Source organism: Hemitrygon akajei, chromosome 2 (assembly GCF_048418815.1).
Source record: "Hemitrygon akajei chromosome 2, sHemAka1.3, whole genome shotgun sequence".
Lineage (NCBI taxonomy): Eukaryota > Metazoa > Chordata > Chondrichthyes > Myliobatiformes > Dasyatidae > Hemitrygon > Hemitrygon akajei.
In genome coordinates, this window is record NC_133125.1 from 96,420,331 (window position 1) to 96,443,458 (window position 23,128).

Genomic DNA, 23,128 nt, shown 5'->3' on the forward strand with positions numbered 1-23,128 from the left:
ATTGACATTCTCCTATCTTCATGAAGGCAATTTACTCATTGCATATGTGTCAGACTCACTGGCCTACTGTTGTTAATGAAGTTAAACAGAAGTTAGCAAAGTAATGTTGCAGACCGACTTTCAGCTGCATGTTTGCAAAGGAGTGACAGAATTAACAGGAATGGAGATATCTCTGGACACTTCATCCTGGGATGCAGCATGTTCAGATCAGAATGCAATCTTTATTTCTGCAGTACTCTTTATATGGGAGAAGGAATGTTAAAACTTCACCCCATGAACAAAGCATTTAAAGTGTGGGCACAACAGTTGAGAAATTAAGAAGTGATTAATGGGGTTGAGGGAGAGGCAGGGAGTAGGAAAGCACGTTGCAAAGTGTGGGCAACTGGGAATTCCAATGGTAGAAGAGACAAAATAATTTTTTTTAAAAAGCTTTAATCAGTTGTTAACATATTCATTGTGACAGTACTATTAGGATATTAAAATTCTTTAAGTTAAACATCCATTTGACTATGTGCTCACCCAGATGGAAGACATGGGGTTCACAGCAAAAGTTGAAGCACAATTCTATGATCAGAGTAATTAAACTAAAGCGAGTTCATGTGTTTGCCATGTGGCGTTCATTACTGTGCTCAGAAGTATTGCCAAGGAGAGCGGGATAACTGAATCGGCTCTGGATATTAAAAAAAAGGTTACACGAGCTACCACATTTGATAGGTAAGTAATTTAAATAGCTACCAATGACAATTAGTTTTAATTTATTGTATTATGTTTCACAAAGCTTATTTTGCAAAGTAGATAAAAAAAATTAACTGAATATTGCAAGAGATGAGGAAAAAAATCAATTGCAAAAGGCTGTCAATTCAGAAATTTGGAACTTTTAATTAACTGGATTATACAGGAGGTTAGCATACTGCTCTTTATAGATGCATCCACTCAATACATCTTATATTGAAATAGAACAGTACAACACTGGACAGACAGTTCAGCCTAGAATGTTGTCCCAAGCTTGATGCTGATTTATACTATGTTTTCCTCCTGTATGTCACCCATATCCCTCTTTTCCCTTCACATTTATGTGTCTACCTAAAGGCCTGTTAAACTCCACCAAACAGCCTGGTTCCACTACTACCTGGTAACCCATTACAATCCCCTTCTGTATAAAAAACTGCCTCCTCACATCACCTTTAAACATCCCCCCTCTAACCTTAAAAGCATGTCCTCTGGTGTTTGGCCTTTCTACCTTGGAGAATAATTTCTCACTGCTGATTCCATCTATGCCTCTTATAATTTTAAAAACTTCCATCAGATCTCCCCTCAGCCTCTGATGTTCTAAGAACAAGTTTATCCAACCTGTTCTTATAGCTCATACTCTCTAACGCAGGCACCATCCTGGTAAACTTCTTTTGCATCTTTCTAGTCTCTGCATCCATCCTATAATGGAGCAACCAAAAATGCACACAATACTCCAAGTGTGGCCTGACTGAAGTTCACAGCTGCAACATGGCTTCCTTACTCTTGTAGACAAGACCTTCATCAATGAAGGCAAGTATTCCATACACCTTCTTTACCACCTTATCCAATTGTATGGTCTCTTTCAGAGAACTATGGACCTGGACCCCAAAATCTCCCTGCAATTGAATTCTAGACATTTCACATGTGAGGTGAACATGGTAACTATTACTGGGGCTAGATTGGGAGAGTCAAAGAGTAGCAAGCACTTACATACATATTCAGTTCAAATGATAGAATGGTATCTTGTTCTTTCATTTGAGACTGAGCCAGATCTCAGTTGATTTACTTGTGCATAAAATGTGCCATGATTTGATGATAATTGGCACTGTTGGCTCCAAGGCTGAAAGCAGCTTCTAATCCTTTTTGGGGAAGCACTGAGCATTCTCCAGACAGAAACCTTCAGAAGACTGTCTTGGTTCTTTGACAGTACAGAACAAGGTGGGAGCAGGTCGCCCAATACCTTACAAACCATTTAAAACCAAGATGCTTCCTTCTGACATCAATGAACAAATCAATAGATTCTATTTTTAAGGAAATGCATGCATCAATTCCAGTCAAGATTATGTAATCACAAGACACCGGAAACTCCAAAAAAAAAACAATATCTAATATGGTATTTAATTGCTGCACAGCTGTATAAATGCTATGAGAAGACATTTTAATGGGACTTGTTCTGTTCTACTACACACCTTCTGGTATGACAGGATTTAGAAGGGGAAGGGGAAGATATAGCTTCCCACTTGGCTTGGCGCTGACAAGAGTACCCCTTATTAAGGGTATATAGGTAGAGTTTATGTAAGCTGGCTATATTCCACTGAGGTTGGGTGAGACTCCAAAGAGAGGCTATAGGTTAAGGATGAAAGGAGAAATATTTACGGGGAACCTGAGGGTGATCTTCTTCACTCAGAGGATGCTGCAAGCGTGGAATGAATTTCCATTGTTAGTGGTGGATGCAGGTTTGATCTTAGCATTTAAGAGAAGTTTCAAGATTCAAGAATGTTTACTGTAAATTCTAGTACACAAGTTCAAGGAGAATGAGATAATTGTTACCCCAGATCTGATGCAGCACAAAATACACAAGAAGATACAGAAAACAATATTTCTTTGAAAAATTTCAATAAATATAAATACATAAGATAGCTTATATACAGAGCCTGATGGCATGCCCGTAAAACGACACTAGACAGAGAAGTGCCTATACATAAGGTGACTGACAAGAAATGATGAAGTAGGGGTGGTTGGGGGTGTGGAGGTGTTGATCAGCCTTCCTACTTGGGGAGAGTAACTGTTTTTTTGAGATTGGTGGTCCTGGTGTCGATTTTAAGTAACCTCCTACCTGATGGGAGTGGGACAAACAGTCAATAAGCACTGTTGGCGAGATCCTTCATAATGCCACTGGCCCCTTTTCCAGCACCTTTCTGTATACACGTTCTTGATGGCAGGTAGGTTAGTGCCGGCGATGCATTGGGTAGTTTTGACTACCCGTTGTACAGCCTTCCTGTCTGCTGCAGTGCAGTGTCTGTACCATGCAGTGACACAGCTCGTTAGGATGCTCTCTTCTGTGCCTCTGTAGAGTGATGTGATTATAGATGCATATATTCTAGCTCTCTTCAACCTCCTCCAAAGGTAGAGATGTTGGCGAGCTTTCCTGATTGTGCAGGATGTGTTTGGGACCATGAATGGTTGTGCAAGATGTGCATTTCCAGGAGTTTGAAATTGCTCACAGTTTCCACTGCTGTGCTGCCAATGCAAAGAGTGATTGGAGTGGCATGAGTTCTCCTGAAATTGACAACCACCTCCTTTGATTTGTTGACATTAAGGAAGATGTTGTTTGCCTGGCACCAGCCTCGGGCTCTCTCACTTCCTCCGTATAGACCATCTCATCGTTGTTGGTGGTGAGCCCAACCACAATCACATCATCAACAAACTTGACAATGTGATTACTCGAGTGTTCGGTCAGACAGTCACGTGTGAGCAGAGTATACAGCAACAGGGTCAGTACACAACACGGGGGGGGGGGGGGGGCACCCATGTTGCAGATGATGGGGAGGGAGGAGCGGTTGTGTGGCCTGACTATCTGAGTTCCGTTGGTTAGGAAGTCCAGGACCCAGTTGCACAGTGGTGTATTTAGACTGAGAAGTACTAGTTTGAATAAGTACTGTACTTTAATGGGAGGCCTATGGAGGACTACAGTATAGGCCAGGACTAGGCAGAATAACAGTTCAGCATGGATTAGATGGGCTGAAGGACCTGTTTCCGTGATGTAGTGTTCAATGAGTCTTTGACACTTTCAAGAATTTTCCTAATGGTGGTAAGAGATGTTGGAAGAGTAATATGCAAAAGTGTTGAATATTTGGGGGTTACTGTTGGCATCTCACTGCTGAATGCAAACTCTGAGATAGTTATATTCCCAAAAGTTGGTTAATGGATTTGCATTGAAACTTGCAAATCACAAATTCACTTTGGAAAACTTGAAGATTTTGAGCACGACTTGCACTCACTCATACGGATGTATCTAAAGTAGAAACCACTCTCATATTCACTGCATAGTAAATTGTCCAAGATTTCAATGTAATCTTGAAAATTATCCAAGCTGGGCAAATCAAGGATGAATGTATTACTTTGTTAGTTTTGTCAAAAAACTTTAAGAGCTCAACTATTTTAAAATTAGTTATGTAAGGCAGCATAAACATACATAGTATAAAGAAAGGTTTTGGCATGGATGTCTGATTGCCAGAATGATTGCCAATGATATTAAGATATCATTGGAAGTTTATATTCTTCTCCTACCATCAAAACCATGTCTGTAAGTATTTATATTAGCTGATTTTGCTTCATTTTCACTCATTGCACAAGGTTAATTAAACCTGATTGAGACTAAATTATGATATTAGTCAAATTTCAGCTAGTAGTTATTGGGATGGTCCCTATAAATTCAATGAGAAACTAAAACAGGAAATATAATATTAAGATTATACACTCAGTGGCCACTTTATTAGGTACTTCTTGTGCCAAATAAAGTGGTCACTGAGTACATGTTGGTGGTCTCTGCTACTGTAGCCCATCCACTTCAAGCTTCAACATGTGTGTTTAGAAATGCTCTTCTGCACACCACTGTTGCAATGTGTCGTTACCTGAGTTAGTCACCTTCCTGTTAGCTTGATCCAGTCTCGCTATTCTCTTCTGACCTCTCTCAATTACAAGGCATTTTTCAGCAGCACAGCTGCTTCCCACTCAAATTATGCTTTTTTCTTTGTTTTTCACACAATTCCCTGTTAAGTCTAGAAACTGCTGTGTATAAAACTCCCAGGCCATCAGCAGTTTCTGAGATACTCAAAACATCCCTATCTGGCACCAACAATCATTCCATGGTCAAAGTCACCTGGATCACATTTCTTCCCCACTCTGGTATTTGGTCTGAACAGCAAATGAACCTCTTGACCATGTCTGCATGTTTTTATGCACTGATTTGCTGCCAGATGACTGGCGTATTTAATATGTGCATTAACAACCAGATGTATAGTGTTCCTAATAAAGTGGCCACTTCATTAGGAACACAACAATCAGATATAGTCTGGTCACCTTATTCACCACTGCACCAAATGACAGAAAATGCAAAAGTAACACAAAAAAATTTAAGCATCCAATGCAATTCTTGTTTTTTATTGTTGATAAGCTGATGATGTTGTGAATATTACGGAGACATTGCAATATATCCTACATTTGATTTTTTAAACAGATACCTTGTTCTAGGCTCTCCCAGAGGAAGGGATTACCAAATGGACAGAGGAAAAGATTCAAGGATGCTGAAAACCTTCTTGAAGAAATGTGAACATCTCCACTGACTCCTGGGCATTTCTGGCACTTGACTATATATGAAGGAACATTCGGGATGGTATTGAAAGCCTCAAGTACATGCATCTGGAGGTCCTATATAATGGCAGAACCTGTAGTTCATCTCACCTGGCCCACCAGCCACTGATTACCCCATCAGCTGAAGGGCCTGTAGTTCCTACATTGATCTCCTTAGCAACCTCAGAACCCACAAATCTGGACAGCAAGCAAGTTATTTTAAATCCTGAGCAATGGCTAATCATGTTTCAGTGTTGCCCTGGTATACAGTAATTCATGTAGTTCTGAATAGTCATTCACTCAATCCAATTTACCCACCTTTGAGAGACAGGCGTTTTTTCATCAAATTTTCAGTGATAAATAAGATGCAAGCTGTCACATTGATGTGAATTCAGTATAAGACAATATGCACATCAATCCTCTAATAGAGATGAAAATGCTTCAAGGTCTCCTTGGCTATTCTGCAGATGAATAGGTACTTCTGTTTTTGCTATATATTCCACTTCCTCCATTCTGATCAGAGATTGACCTGTCCTTCCTTCATCAATATTCTGTAGTATAATTTTGTCTGACCAGCATCTACTTCAAATGATGCATGCAGTAATAAATTGTACATCATTGTCACAGAGTATTCACACCTTAGACTGGTCATTGATGCTTTCCTGATTAAAAAATTCAACTCCGAGTATGAAGAAAGTATATGGATAGTGATATGCATATTGCTGAAACCAGGATAAATGCCCTTTAACTCTGATGAAGCTGGATGCTTGTTGTGTAATATAAAATTGTTGTTACATGCACCATTATACCACAGATTTTATCACCCCCAGGCCCTTTATCATCTTCTACTTTTTGACATCCATAATGGCTTGTTTGTAATAAGCAATGGGTTTTAATCTATTCTGTGCCACTTCACTCCTGGTACTATGCCATCTGTTCAAGGTTGTCTTCTCCTACGTTGCTTAAGATTTAATTCTACACAAAGAGCCAGACGACTTTACAGCACATAAATTAGTAGTTCGAGTAAGGGAGAAGATAGTGCTAGTGAACAATGCAACCAAGGACAACATTCTTCAGACGGTTCACGAAACTACTTCATTTTGTATTTTCTTTCAAATGTGGTTCTGCTACTGTAGCTTGTGATCTACATTTTAGTGCTGTGTTTTCAGGCCAATTGAGTGATCTGGCACTTTGCTGTCCATGAGGGAATTCAGCGAGGTTTCAAGTGAAGCATGTGGCAGGCAGGCCAAGAAGCCTGGAGATAGGGTGCGAGCCCACGATTGACTCCATCTCTTGCCGATCCTGCCGATTACAGCATTGAGGAAGATTGAAATCAACGAGGATGAGAGCGGAAAAGGGGTGGGTGTTCAGCGCCGTCTACCTGGGCGGGATGGTCTCTCTCCCTCGCTGCTCTCAGGGGAAGGTGCCTATATATGAACGGTCTTTCTTCCTCCCTCTTTCCTGACACTACCAGAGTCAATAGATCTTGGGCAAGCTTTAATCGATATGGTTTGTGGATTGGACTCTGTAGCTCACGTTACGATGTGTTTCTGGTCAGTTCTTTTTCTGTTGCTGCTTTGTGCTATTTTGATTGGGTGGACTGGCGCAGAGAGTGAGAGAAGCGACACCGAATTGAACTCGATATGACTGGACTCTTTCAATGTCTTTGTTATTTGGTGGTTTGTCTTTTGTGTTTCTCGCTCATCTTTTTTTTACTTGCACAACTTGTTCTTCTTTTGTGCGTTGGGCATTTGATATTTTCCTTTAAATAAGTTCCGAGGTTTTCTTTGTTTTGTGGCTGACTGCGGAATGACACACCTCAGGGTTGTATACTGCATGCATTCTTTGATAATAAATGTACTTGGACTCTTTGAGTAAGCCAAGAGTGCGTAGGGTGGAATTTTGCCAGCATTGAGGGTGATTGTAGTGGAGGTGTTGCTCCCTAATCTTGCTGATTGTGGTCTGTCAGTCAGAAATTCAGATAGAGATTCGTTTATTTATCACATGTACATCGAAACCTACAGTTCTGATCACCCCACTACAGGAGGGATATTGAGGCTTCGGAGAGGGAGCAGAAGAGGTTTACCAGGATTCTGCCTGGTTTAGAGGGCACATGCAATCATGAGAGGCTGGCTAAACTTGGGTCATTTTCTCCAGAGCGGCAGAGGCTGAGGGGAGATCTGATAGAGGTTTACAAGATTATGAGAGGCATAGGCAGAGTGGACAGGGAGTGTCTGTATCCTCGGGTTGAAGTGTCTAACACCGGAGAGCATTCATTGAAGGTAGGGTCAAAGGGGGTTGTGAGGGGTAAGAGGGGGATGTGAAGGGTAAGTGGTGGATGCCTGGAATGCTCTGCCTGGTATGGTGGTAGAGGCAAATACATTAGAGACATTTAACAGACTTTTGCTTGGAAGCAAGGATGATGGTAGGATATGGATGATGTGTAGGTAGGTGGGATTAATGTTTGGGTGTTTTTGATTTTCAGCTGGTTTGACACAACATTGTGGGCTGAAGGGTCTGTTCCTGTGCTGTACCATTCTATGTTTTAACATGAACTCTAAGCCAACTTGCTGCGCTAAGATGGAAAAGCAGTATGGTTGGTTAACAGCTGCCAGCCGTGTCTATGTCTTATGATTCTTCATTTTCAGTGCCCAAGGCTTGTGTACTGTGCTTCAGACCCAGTATGCCTGCATCAAAATTTAGGCTACAACATTCACAATGTGGTTGAAATGTCTGCAATCTCATTGGATGTTATTTCCTTGCTAGATTTTATAATGTTAGGTAATAAAAATCAAACTCACTTACCAGCTATAAATTGCTTAATTTTTCTGCAAACTAGATGTTTCTTCAGCATATTGTTCCGAGCGCGATGGGGAAATAAGCTTGCTTATATTGTGTTGCTCTCAATATGAATGACTTAAGTCTCTTGGACCCTCAAATTAAGTGAGTGTGCGAGTTCATTGGAAAATTGGGTTTCTCTTTCACCTTCCATACCTCCTACTTTCATCACTGGAATATGCATTTTTTATGGCTACATATTCTATAAGACTATTAGAAATAGGAGCAGAATTAGGCCATTTGGCCCATGAGTCTGCTCCACTGGCTGTTCCACTTTCCCTCTCAGCCTTCTCCTGCCTTCTCCCTGTATCCCACATGCCCTGACTAATCGAAAATCTATTAATTTCTGTCTTAAATATACATAAAGACTTGGCCTCCACAATCACCCGTGGCAACAAACTCCACAGATTCACCACACTCTGGCTAAAGAAATTCCCCCTCATCTCTGTTCTAATTGGACATCCCTCTATTCTGAGGCTGTGTTCTCTGGTCCTAGACTCCCCCTCCACAGGAAACATCCTCTCCACATCCACTGTTTTTAGGCCTTTCAACATTTGATAGGTTTCAATGAGGTCACCCCTCATTCTTCTGAATTCCAGTGAGCACATGATTATTCCTTAGATTATAAAATATAATACAATAATCCCACTTCCAACTCTCCCAAAAGACTATGCAGAACAGATTTCCAATTGTTACCATGCATGTCTCTTCCTGAATGCATGCTCGTTTTGTATACATTTCTTGTGTCCCTGATCTCCAAGAATGCTATTAATATCTAGCTGTGTTCCTGTGGATGTGCTAAAAGGAAAGGCGGGGAGGGGGGGGGGGGGAGTTCTCATTCTGTAATCAATGCAAAATGAGTAAATTAAACACTGAGTTGAAAGGGAAACCATAGTTTATCTTATAATATATTCCAAGGAAGTTCCATTCTAGCATATGCTATCCAAAGAAAATGCTAAAATTAATGCCCTTAATGTAATGAATAATCATGAAACAGTACCAGTCATAACTCTGATGATCTCACCCACAATGCCATGAAGAACAATTATGATATCAAATTATGATGCAGATTGATAGTAGTTTTCTAAAGATGTGTGAGTCAGAATTAAGCAATGATGTGAGTTTGCAAATTATGCAGAGTGAAAGGCTTCCATCAGCAAATATATTGGAGTGATTTAAATTTTCCTTATCGGAAGAGACATTGAACTAACTGCCTTAGATTCAATGGGTCAAATGGCCACTTTCCATGCTCTTTTAGTCTTTGCATTTCTATAGATTATTAATATAGCTGTATCATAGCAAAAATAAAACTCTCCTAGGCTAATGAGTAAGATAATTAGAAGTAATTGGAAATGAAGATGGAAAAGTCATCTTCATTAGGTCAAGTCAAAATACCTTACATTCATAGTACTCAAAAAATCATCAGAAATGTTATAAATAAAGCCAAGAGTCTTTGTCAAATATCCTAACACCAGTTCCTGGAAAATATATTATCAGGTTGATTGCAGAACATACTAGAAATCAGTCTACTAGATTATAGCTCTGTAGTTTAAAAACCCCTTGAAAGTTGTGCTTGCTCCATGCTAAGTAATAACTCCAAAAATTCATTGTTCAGTATTCTATTCAGAAGTCAGACCCTTTATGTACCCTTTGAGGAAAAGTCCAAATTATTCCACAATAGCCAGTAAGTGGAATTTTGTTCTATTTATAAGAGATATTGAAGAAATATACTGGCTACACATTCTTAGCCATAAGAAACACACAACAATAGGGTATTCTGTTAAAAGTGAGTTTACAATGCTCCCTCAAGAGCCTGGGATGTTTGTGTCAGTCATTAAATCTAGGAAGTTGTCATTCCTCCTCTAACCACTGCAATTGGTGAGTGTTGCTAATTGGACTGATCATATTTACAACAGTCATTTAGCATACTAAGGGCCAAGAATTGTTTTGAAGCTGGAATGATAGAATGATATTTCTCTAAGGCTGTTGCGAAACAAATGGAATGGGTCTAAATTATCACGTGGGCCATTACTCAATTACTTCAAAACCCAATATTTAAAGCCTCGTGCAAGAAAATCCATTTATTTCTCACTAAAACCTTCAGGCTATCTTTCAACTGATAACACGTATTATCCAAGAATCAATGTAATTGAAATGACCATCAGAACCCATTGAGAACATCTCTCCAGTGATGTTAGCAATATGGACCCCTCAGCAGTAACTGTAACAAAAACAATTAAGCCAACTATTGCAATTTCTGGATACATATGGGACAACATCCTAAACATATCTGTGCAACTAACTGATGATCTCAGGATTTGATCCCTTTACACCTTTATTAAAGTACATGAAAAGTTACATGGGTATTCTAATGTTAGAAATTAACTTCTAAGATCTTCGATTTTCCCACTCGATATCAATAATATCCTATTTCAAGTGGAGAACGGGAAATAAAGGGGCAAGTGAAACCAGTAATTACTGTTGAAGATGTATGTAAATGTACTATGTTAAAATTATCCTTACCTACTGTTGTAGCAATAATATTCCTTCCTAGTTTTATTCTTTTTGACCTCAACAACATATGATATTGGAAATATATTCGCTTAGAATCTGATAACGATCTTAATTAACCTTCCAGTTCATCAAAGCTTATACTGTACCATTGTACACAGGTCTGAAAATGTGAAGAATTAAACTGTACCCTATCATAAATAATACAGAATAAGCAGCAGGTAGTTGAAAGCACCATTTGAGATGCACTTGATTGAACAACTGCTTTGCAATGGACTCACAGTCATCTGTTATCTAATATACTATACCTAAACAAAAGACATAATTTAATGAAAGAAAGCCCGTTAATTCTCACTAAAACTTCCTACTTCTCTTTGATATGGACACATATTATTTCCCAACAGAAACACACCATTGTCATAATCTTGTAAAGCTGCACTCCTCCTGTCACATGATTCTAAGTCATAATGTTGAACCTTAGCCTGTGGTAATTATAGATATGAAGACCAAAAGGAATGCTTTGAATCAGAAAATACATGGAGGGTTGTATTGAAAGGAGAGAATTAAAATAGCCTGGAGTGTGCTCAAGTGTTTAATGCATCCTAGAATTTGGTTGAAGTTTATCAGCTTCTCAAATCTTATGCACAGACTTTAGATGTCATTAACTTTGCCAGAAATATATTCCCAATTGTTATACTCGGTATATGTTTCTGACTGTTCTTTTCTATGTTATAATTCCTTAATATTCAGTTCAATTCGTAGTGTAAGCTGCAAAATAGAGTAATGATCATAACCTTTCTCCCCCTCCAGCTGCATGACCTATTGTATTTTCCAATCACAGGTACATACAAACAGCAAAGTACAAATAAAAGCCTTCAAAATTACCATCTGATCAATAAAATCAGCTGATCAGCTAACATCAATTTTCTCAATCAGAAGACAGCTTGTTGTTAACCACAGGAAACCAATTTTCAAAATTAGATCTAAACCTCTAAATCAAGTAATTTATCTTGATATTACTCAGTATCCTGTTGTCACACTTCTTGCTATCTCACCTTGGCTCTCTGACTTTATATTTTCTGAAGTAACAATAAATGCAGCTATCCAGACATAACTGTGACAATGCAGAATCATGAAAGTCTATCAAAGACAAATCTAATTCATCAAACTGCTTGGCAAGTATTTTAAAATCCTTTCATCCACCATCGTTTTCTCATTAATACAAAATTATGAGGGGCATAGATAGGGTAAAATGCAAGCAGGCTTTCTCCACTGAGGTTGGGTGGGGCTGCAATTAGAGGTCTGAAAGATGAAAAGTTTAAGGGGAACATGAGGGGAAGTGACATCACTTTGAGGATTGGCAGAGAGTGGAACAAGCTGCCAGCGCCAGTGGTGCATGCAAGCTCCATTTCAACATTTAAGAGAAGATTGGATAGGTACATAGGTGAAAGGGGTACGGAGGGTTAAGGTCCGGGGGCAGGCTGATGGGAGAAGGCAGTTTAAATGGCTTAGCATGGATTAGATGGGCCAAAGGGCCTGTTTCCATACTATATTTTTCTATGACTCCAATTGACAATTTTTAACATAGAAAACAAAAGAGAACAGGCTGTCAACCTAAAGCAATGGATATCTCTGTCTTCCTCCCACAGATGCTGCCTGATATGATGATGCTGAGTACTTACAGCATCCACAGTATTTTGTGTAGCGTCTATTATGGAGTCAGTCGTCATGGTCCATGTTGTTAAAAACAAAGCCTGATTCTATGTAGGCACAGTTTTGACTTACATTCAAAAGGATGACTAAGTATATTTCTGGAGACACGAGGGAAAATAGATAGGTATTAAGGAAAAGACAAAACTCAGCTATCAGTGAAAGTGTTAAATATAGCCACTAGGGCTGTAAAGGTCATCCAGGATATATTATTGCATGCACAGGTTACTTATACTTTAAGGGACAACACTTTAACATTTCTATCTCGCAAATGTCAGTCAGTATTTATTTTCCCCCTTGGCTACAGTTTAAGTATCAGTTCTTTAATAAGATTTCATACTACCCAAACAGTATTTCAAGGAGCAACGGTATACAAATTTGACCATCTTGGAGATTGACAGTATTAAATTATTGAGCGATTTATAAATAATAATGCTCAGAGCCCAAGGATATTATTACATCATCAAATTCACTAACTTCAATGTGAAGGTAAAAACTTTAGCTCCTATAACTAGAGAATTATAGTCAATAATGCTTTTACTCCTGCCCTTTGGGTTCAATCGCTTACCAGAACTTCAACCTCAGTAAATACTTTGATGGGCAATAAGCATTGTGAATCTGTGCTGTCAATACTGGGGAATAGAATATTTCAGTGCTCTTTTGTTTTAGTATAGAAAGACCCTTTTGGCATGGACGCCATACTATATGTGCATAGTAAAATTCCAAGTCACACTGACTGGATGGAATAAAACAACAGTTTAACATTTCCATTTCCTCCACAGACTCTCTTGATGATCGGCGAGAGCTTGACAGGCAGTTTATTATCCAGCTGCATTGAATGTTGGGCAGTTCTGTGGTCTGGGTAAAGTATCGCGACTCGTGTTCAGGTTGTTTTTTTATTAATAAAACTTTGCTTTTAAGACGAGTCTTTACTTGCTTAAGCAACTACGTTCGGAGCATTTGATTGAGATGTTGACCGTCTCAGCCTCCCTTTTGTTCAACCGAAAGAAAAGGAAGAACCTTTGTTCAACCTTTTCATTTGAAAGACAGAAACTTCAAGAATGCAGCACCCAGTGCTGAAGTGGTGGGTGTGTGGAGTGGGGATTGAGCAGCCTTCACCTGTGAGGCCCCAGAATTTATTGGTGAACAACAAACTACTCCTTTATCAAGAGTACCATGTCTGATTGCTCTTACAACTCTGTTCCTTCATAAAATCCAACTTTCACAGCACCAACATAACTGTGAATTTTTAAGAACTTACAGAAGAGCACCAAATTGCTTGTTTTAACATAAATAAACAATTCAATTTATCTAATACAGAGAATACCACAGATTGTGACCCTGACAAAGATTTTAATTTTTTTGTTTTATCCTTTTTAATTAATAGCTACACGTTAAAATTCCATTTTGAATACACACTGAAAATCTACATACACTTAATATATCAAGACATAATGAGTTAATAACAAAGCATCTTCTCATTCTCATTAGGTTCCATTGATTGAGTAAAGTGGGAAACGTGACAAGTTAAAACATATGTAGTCCTGATGAAGGGTGTAGGGTCAGAACATTAACTGTTTATTCATTTCTATAGATGGTGCCTGACCTGCGGAGCTCCTCCAGCTTTCTGTGTGTTTTGCATATGTTGAAACATTCTAGGTGGACTCTTTGTTGCTGTATCTAGCTCATATCATTAGGAAAAATACATTTGCTATCAATCAACTATTTTTATTTGACATGTATCCTTTCCTAAAGTTCACAGGGTTATTCTTCTAGAATTATTCTTGACTGAGTTTCCTATGATAAAAAGTAGATTCCAGCAACATCACTGATATCACCCTAGTTATATCTCAGGCATGAGATCCTTAACCTTAATGTACTCAAAATCTGGACAGCTTTCTGCTACTAAAAATGTTCAGCACAGTTTATTTTAAAACTATCCAAAGTAAATGTACATAGAAGCCACATAGAGGGACTTTCAACCCAACAATATGTGTTTACTTCAAACACAGGTTCCACACAATTTACTAACACCCTGCATTGCCGAATCATCATGATTAGTCTCTTTCATCACTCACTATTGGAAATGTTTCGAGGACATATAAAAACAAAAAATTCAGTTTGCAGTGACCTTCCTGTCAATCGCATTTATGCTTCAATGCCAGAGTTTAACATTCTGTTGTAGGATAAGCAGGTACACAAAAGAGAGACCTATTATTGGAAACGCTGTACCAAACAATTGACTAAATCATTCATTCGGGAAGTAGCTTAAATAAAAAAAATGTAAGAGCACTGTTATTGAATTAGAAAAGTTCAAATACTGGATGCAGCTGGAAAGTTGACAATAATTTCCCTTTTAAAGCTCAAATTTAACCAGAAGAATGTGCAGTATGCAGCATGCAGGAATGATGAGGGACTGAGGAACTGTGCACTCAGCATTCTTAAGTATTATGAGCTGGCATCTGAACCATTGCCAAGTTAATAGACATTGAAAGATAATGAGTTTGAAATTGTGTGTTAAATTGAGTTTTTGTTTCGCACATTTTTGACCTAAATGACAGGGGCTTACCATTTTGCAGAGTTAAACTAATGGGATTTTTTAATGTTAAACTTTCATTTAAATGGTTACTTGAAATTAGAGTGATAGACTAGTAAAAAAGCTGTCAATAATTAACAGTGCAGATGTTTTAGTTAATAAAATACTAAATGATATTTGAAAATGCACTGCCATTTAAGCTGGTTGGTTATCCACTTCCCTCGACTTTAGCCAAGACACAATATTCTTCTGAAGAGAAATTCCCTTTGGGAATCCAGTTTGAATTTTGAAATTAGTTTTCTAGATATCTTATTATATCTTACACATGCAGTTAAAACTCAACATGACTCCATATGATGCCAGAAAATAACAGAAGCAAATTTAGACTCATAATTATATAAGACACAGTAAATTCACCTTAATATTTATTATTTTAACATACAAACTGGGTTTTAATACAGCATAAACATTGAAAGATATGTTGTATCAAGCAATCGTATTGCATAGAACAGTACTTAACTATCATACTACATCTCTTTATTCCCCATCAGAGTTCTAGTGGAACTATCATTCCCAAAGCATATTTAAAGTACTATACGAATCTAAAGACTTAGAATATTAACATGCATGTCCAGCATCTGAATGTCAATTCCCGATTCAATTAGTTCATTTATTATTTAACCAGTTGGATATCTTTATTTTAGTGGGGAAGGTTATTTGTTTTTGAAAATCCTGTATCATTGATGCTGAGGTTTATTTTGCACTGGACACTAATCAAAAAAGCAAGATTTCTACAGAGACTTCTGAGAATCTAATTTTGGTACTGTATTCATATTCAATAGGTAACATTTCATCAGTAATATAAAGTATTTTTGACATTTAAATATTTTAGTACTTTGTTTGAATTTTCCAGACATCCTTCAAGTTATTTTTATCTATTACATCTATTGTAATAAGCTGATGTTACCAGACTTAATTTATAAATATGGCAAGTCAAATGAGCCCTTTGCTTAACTCGCTACCTGTTAAGTGCCCATAATAATTTTGCGATAGATTAGTCAGCTTAGCTAAGCATTTGAAAACATGGGTATGTTCTTAATGCTTTTTGAAAACCTCAATTCCATGGGTTTGAGAATCTACAATAAAGGCAAAGTGGATTTCGTTTCTCACACTGTCTGTGTCTGAACTGTCTAAAATGCTGCCAGAGTTTGAAACATTTATTGTCATTGATGATTTCTTTCAAATCAGCCAATCCCCGTTCTTGGAGTGCCAATACTATTGGTTTTCTTATTCATTAAAATCATAGCAAAGTACAGCACAGGAATAGGCCCCTTCAGCCCATCTAGTTTATGTCGAGTCATTTAAACTGCCTATTCCCGTTAAACTGCACTGGGACCACCACCCTTCATACCCCTAACATCCATGTGTCTATGGAAACTTTTCCTAAACATTGTAATCGAGCTTGCATGCACCACTTGCACTGGGAAGAGCTCATTCCACACTCTCACAACCCTCTTGAGTGGAGAAGCAGCCCCTCTTGTTAACCCTAAACCTTTCACCTTTCTCCCTTAACCTATGACCTCTGGTGTAGTCCCATCCAGCCCTGTGGAAAAAGCCTGCTTGCATTTACCCTGTCATAATTTTGTATAGCTCTATCAAATCTCTCCTTTATCTTCTATATTTTAAAGAATAAAGTCCTTGTCCTATGTTAATCTAACTAAACATTACATTAGATTATCCACATCTTCCGTCCTTTAAAGAGCAAGCTTATTTCAATTTTTTCAAATCATAATAAATAAGTGCAAAGTTGCATTTCGAATTGCATCATTTACTGAGGAGTATTGTAAATATTTGCATCGCTTCTAATTTTTGCACTTACAAAGTTAAAAAAATTACATTCAGTACTTCAGCAAATGATAACATAGACAACTATTCGTGCAGAAACTCAGAGATTCTGCAGATGCTGGAAATCTGAAGCAACACACAGAAAATGCTGGAGGAACTCAGAAGGCCAGGCAGCGTCTGTGGGAAGAAACAGTCAATGTTTTGGCAGAAGGGTCTTGGCCTGAAACATCAACTGTTTATTCGTTTCTGTAGATGCCCTGCTGAGTTTCTCCAGCATTTTATAAACTATGAATGCATACACCCTGTAGTTTTTCCTGTGTTAATTAATTAAATAAGTTACCTCAACAGGCTTCCTTCTTATAAGATCTGGCCTCTTGCAGAAATTCTGAAGCTTCTTAAACAGCTGCTGAGCAGTAGCATAGAGATACATCTCTGTTAATAAATCACATGGATTTTTTTAATGAACAAAAGCCGGTACAGAATGGTGACTTCATTGATAAATACCATGTGGTTCAGATTAATCTTGGCTGGATGGTGATGAACCCAGACTGCTTTCCGATTGTTGGTGTGCAGGTGTTGTGGGACAGTTACGTGGGGTGCACCTAAATGACCCTTTCTATGCAGTTAGATGACAAATCTTAAGTGTGATCAGGACTCGGGCAGCATTACTATGAGACCATGCACTGGTAAACAATATGGTGTGAAGCTTTGCTTTCTCTCAAAACTGTCAAAGTTTTTCATAATTTTTAAATGTTTCTTTAAAAAAAATCACAGAAAATGACAACGTGAATTAATAAAGGAAAAATCTTTCACATAGTAAACAGAGCAAAATAAGTAAGACATTAAACTAATTCCCACCATGTTTGACCTGGAGTATTTTTTGGAGTATTGTGAGTAGTTTAAGGCCCCATATTTAGCTGGATTGGCACTGGAGAGGGTTCAGACAAGGTTTAGAAAAATGATCCTGCTAATGAAAGAGTTAACCTTTAATGACTCTAGGCCAGTAGTAACTGGATTTTAGAAGAATGAGAGGGGATCTCATGGACAATTACTGAATATTGAAAGGACTAGATAGAGTGGGCGTGGAAAGAATGTTTCAAAAGTGGGAGAAACTAGAATCAATATAGAAGGAAGTTCCTTTAAAACAGAGGTGAAGAGAAATTTCTTTAGTCAGAGAGTGGTGAATCTGTGCAATTCATTGCCATGGATGGTTGTGGAGGCTGTGGAAGCCAAGTCATTGAGTATAATTAAAGTGGAAGTTGATAGGTTCTTAATTAGTGGACATCAAAGGTGTGAGGAGAAGGCAGAGGAATGGAGTTAAGAAGGAAAATCAAGTAGCCATGATTGAATGACCGAGCAGACTGACAATCCGAATTGTCTAACTCTGCTTCTATGTCTGATGATGGCATTATTATTATTATAGCATGGGATTGGACAACGTAAGGTTGAGACATCAGATACATTAAGATGAATATGGTAAAAGCAGAATGTGAATTTAATGCAATTTATCCAGGTCATGCATGAGATCAATTGAAGTCTCTCATATATAAAGGAATGTTTAAATAGTTAACTCTTGTACTATTTCTCAGCCTGCAACTTCATACCAAGGACAGGGTCAATCACAGTCAGAAGCACAGCTGAGTCTTCCTCCAGCAGTATTTGCAGCAATAATGATGGACAAGATGTCTCCAACAAAGAAGTCCCTGCACTGTGCTTTTTTGGACAGGCTTTAGACAGCATCGTCAAAATTAACTCACTGGTCCACTAAGATGCCAAGCTAAATGAATTATCGTGGGAATAATATCCTGGCTTGGTATTTGGCTACAGTTTACTCTGTGTCTGGATTCATGATGGCACTAGACCAACTGCTTAAAAGAGTTGAGGGTTTGAAGGTGAAACTACAGTGTAAAGTTTGGCAGGTTTATTGTGCAAAAGGAGCAGTATATATTGGATTAAGCCCAATACAAACTTGCTAGATGGAAGAATCTTGTAATCTCTAACCAACACCATTTTTTTTAACTTCTTCTACAGAGATTGAAGGTTTTGCAGGTCCCTATAATGTGCAAATGCTCAAACAGAAATTCCTATACTCAAAAAAGCTATTGCTTCTGAAGTGTCGTTCGTTTCTTATGTGCCATGTTGTATGACATGAGAGATCATGGTCTTTCCATGACTATGATTGTTCCTGGCAAATTTTTCTATAGAAGTAGTTTGTCATTGCCTTCTTCTAGGCAGTGTCAGGAACATAAATAAATTAAAACAATCTGCTCGAGTCCTGATGAAAGGTCTCTGCCTGAAACGTTGGCTCTTCATTCCTCTCCATAGATGCTGCCTGACCTGCCGAGTTCCTTGAGCATTTTGTGTGTGTGCTGGCCTGAATTTCATGGCTTCTGCAGAATCCCTTGCATGTTTGTAATAAATCTGATAAAGCTTCCATGAAGCCAATAAAGAATTCAGGCAAAAGCTCTTTACCCAGAGAGTAGTTAAAATATATAACTTTTTCCCACTTGCTATAACTGAACAATTAATATAAATGGAAGGAGAGCTCATTTAAGTGAGGCAAGCAGGATATGTACTTAGGGTAAATAAATATACTGGGAGGAGCCTGACATCAGCGAGAGATTACATTGCTTAGATGCAGACTTATAATGTAAAATCTATGTGATTACAAATCATATGTCTTTATATTGTTTTTCTTTACAAGTGAAGAACAGAATCACTCTACGGAATACAATTATGTTGTGAAGGACAAGAAACCATGTACACAGATTTTAGATCACTTTCTAATTCCAAACACTTAGATACAAGTTACTCTTTTTTTGATAATCAATAGATCATTCACATGTTGTCCATATGTATAAACATAAATCTGTAAAAATTCTGTAATAGAGAAAAATACTTTGGATATATTTTCTTATTTGGATCTTTTATCTTTACATGGCTAAAGCTTCTTAAAAACTATATTTTTCATGTTTTTCTTCATAATTTTCAGATTTAAAATGGTTAATCCTTGCTTTTGTATCATATTCTTCAGTCATAATCCCTAACTAAACCATGAAGCCACAGTGTGCTGAGGCCTGGTGCAATGTGTAGAGATTCTAGTCACCTTTAAGAGAAACAGACCAGATCTTGCCTGCAGCTGAGATCACATCGTATTGAAGTGAGTTTCCTTGATCCATGTTATCTTTTGGAATAGCTTTGGTCACCAAAAAATGGCAAAGATGATTTGAGAGTTTGTTTTCATAGCCATTTTCCCAAATTCTTATGTAAACTGATTCACACTGGCTTCAAGCCTGGCAATAGCTCGAGCTTAATATTGTCAGGCTTGTTTTCAAATCTCTCCATGGCATTGACCTTCTGTATTACTCCAGTTCTACTCTGTTCATCCAGTTGTGGTGTTTTGAAAACCAATTATACCACATCTTCTGAAAATATCTAAAACCAATTGGAAATCTTTAAAGAATTACAGAAAATGCTGGAAAAACTCAGGTCAGGAGATATCTGTTCTGGAAAAGACAGAGTTACTGTCCAATCACAAACAAGAGAAAACCTGCAGATGCTGAAAACCCAAGCACAAGATGCTGGAGGAACTCAGCATGCCAGGCAGCATCTATGGAAGAATCCTGCCGAACAGTCTTGGCCCAAAATATCAACTGTACTCTTTTCCATAGATGCTGCCTGGCCTGCTGAGTTCCTCGAGTATTTTGTGTGTATTGCACAGAGTTAATGTGTCAACTTGAAGATCATCATAAATGGTGATTTCCTCTTCCGCTTGTAAAAATTAAACATAATGAAGATGCTTTACTCATAAAATTAAAGATTGTAGATTAATGTAGAAATACAATGTGTATAGCATTTATTCAGGAATTCAGCAAAAGTGGTTTGTGCGGAAGCTCTTTGTTTTGACAAGGGGTGTTTTATTTTAAACGTTAACTCTGCCTCTCTTTCCACAGATGCTGCTTGAAGTTCTAAGTATTTCTAACATTTTCTGTTATAATTAACCCATTATCGGTTTGAGCTGATTATTTTCAGCAGTCTTGTTCACAAGGTCAGAAAGAATTACCCTTCAACCATCAAGCTCCTGAACCAGCATGGATGATTTCATTCACCTTAACACTGAACTGATTCCTCAACCTATGGACTCACTTTCAAGGACTCTATAACTCGTGTTCTCAGTATTTTTATTTACTTACTCATGAATTTTGTGTATTTGCACAGCTTATCTCCTTTTGCACATTGTTTGTCAGTTGTTATGTGTAGTTTTTTTTCTATTGATTTCATTGTACTCCTTTGTTATACTATGAATACTTGCAAAAACTAATCTCAGGCATATGGTGACATATACATACTTCGATAATAAATTCACTTGTAACTTTTGAACTTTGAAGGTCTTGAATGACTTCTACAAACATCTCTGTCACTCTATTTTCTCATGCTTAAAACTCTGACCACTAATTTGTATTAATTTTTCTTTTTACACCTCACCGTTAAATTTAATATATCTCTTACTCCTGTGAAGCACGAGTAGGAGTGGGTGTTGTATGTAATTCATGTTGTTTCTTCCTTCTTTCAGGAAATGCCTCAGTAGTGGTGGAGCGGGAAGAAAGGTGGTGGGTCACAGAACTGGTAGAAGATGAAACAACCTTGGCTCTGCATCAGTTTCATAAACAAAAATATATCCATTCAACTAACTTACCTGGAAAGATCTCCGGATAGACTAACGCTTTAGGGCACAATGGGTGGCAGCCACAGTGAACAGCTTCCAGCCTAGCAACGTAAAGAATTTCAGTTAATACACAAAAATATAAGTGACCTTAGTAACATGTGTAAAATGGTGAAGGAATTCAGCAGATCAGGCTGCATCTATGGAAATGAATAAACAATTGACGTTTTGGGCCGAGACCCTTCTTCAGGACTGGAAAGGAAAGGGGAAAAAGCCAGAATAAGGTGGTGGGGAAAAGGAAGGAGTACAAACTAGGAAGTGTTATGTGAAGCCAGATGGGTGGGGGAGGGTGGAATGAAATAAGAAGCTGTGAGGTGATAGGTGGAAAAGGTAAAGGGCTGGAGAAAGAGGTTTCTGATATGACAGGAGAGTGGACCATTGGAGATGATAGGCAGATGAGTAGAAAAGTAGAGGTAAACGGGGAGCTGGAGTGGTGAATAGAAGAGGGAAGGGGGAGGGGGAATAATTACTGGAATTTAGAGAAATCAATGTTCATGTCGTTAGGTTGAACGGTTGCCAAATGGAATGAAATACTGCTTCTCCATCCTGAGAGTGGCTTCATCATGGCAGCAGAGGATGCCATGGATTGAGATGTCAGAGCCGGAATGGGAATGGGAATTAAAGTGATTGGCCGCCGGGAAATCCTGTTTGTTATGGATAAAATGAAGGTGTTCAACAAAGCAGACCCCAACCCATATCGGGTCTTGCCGATGTAGAGGAGGCTGCACCAGCAGCACTGGATACAGTAGATGACCTTTGCAAATTTGCAGGTGAACTGTTGCTTCTCCAGGAAGGACTGTTTGGGGCTCTGAATGAAGGTAAGGGAGAAGGTGGAAGGGCAAGTGTAGCACTTCTTCCACTTGCTGTAGGGAGATTATTGGGGAGGAACAAATGGACAAGTATCTGCATATCTCAATGAAAATACATGCTTCCTGGGAGAAAAAAAAATCATCAAAGTGTATGGTAATCTGTAAACTCCTGTTGCTTGTTGTCTTATTGCAGTCACCATCAATCTAAGGCAACATTAAGATCAGAATTAGTACCTTCCATCTGTTCAAAGGTTTTGGAATAACACTATTTTAAACTTTCTTAGATATCTGAATTCTATATCGACACTGACTGCACTGAGGTATACTATTTTAAAAAACTGCCTGTGTTCTATTGGTTATAGGGAAGTGGTCAGTTACTGGTAGAAAACCAAATTTTCCACATAAGACTGTGGTTGTTTTGCTGGATACAAGTTAACCAAGAAAAGGTAGTCCTTGTGATTGTGGTTTGCATTCATGTAATATCAAATGTTTCAGCATTAGAATGGATTCACCTTAAAACAGTACAGTCTTGTAATTATTGAAGCAATAATCAGGAAGAGTTTCAGTACATAACTGCAGGCAACAATGACTCAAACTTTGCTCTCTTTTGCCAGCAAATCTGAATGAAACCACCTGCACTTCTCAGCATAAATGCCAATAAGTTTTGGGGCTCCAGTGTGAACATGGAAGTCTCAAACTCACTGGCTGAACTCCACTGGCCATTTCCCAGCTGCACTCTATGCTGGATTCCCTCAAGTGGTGAAGCGTACACAAAACCTAAACTTAAAAATA

General features: G+C 38.2%; 1 protein-coding gene across 6 annotated transcripts in view; it reads right to left on the minus strand.

The window, feature by feature from the left end:
* The window catches only part of gtdc1 (glycosyltransferase-like domain containing 1), a 354,581-nt gene that overhangs the window by 3,082 nt on the left and 328,371 nt on the right, over positions 1-23,128 (minus strand). For all 6 annotated transcript variants that reach the window (XM_073025908.1, XM_073025902.1, XM_073025937.1 and 3 more), the window contains 2 exons: positions 21,501-21,571; positions 17,145-17,236 (listed from right to left, as the gene is read on the minus strand). In XM_073025908.1, coding sequence (XP_072882009.1) covers positions 17,145-17,236; positions 21,501-21,571 — 163 coding nt within the window. The remainder of the gene's footprint in view (positions 1-17,144; positions 17,237-21,500; positions 21,572-23,128) is intronic.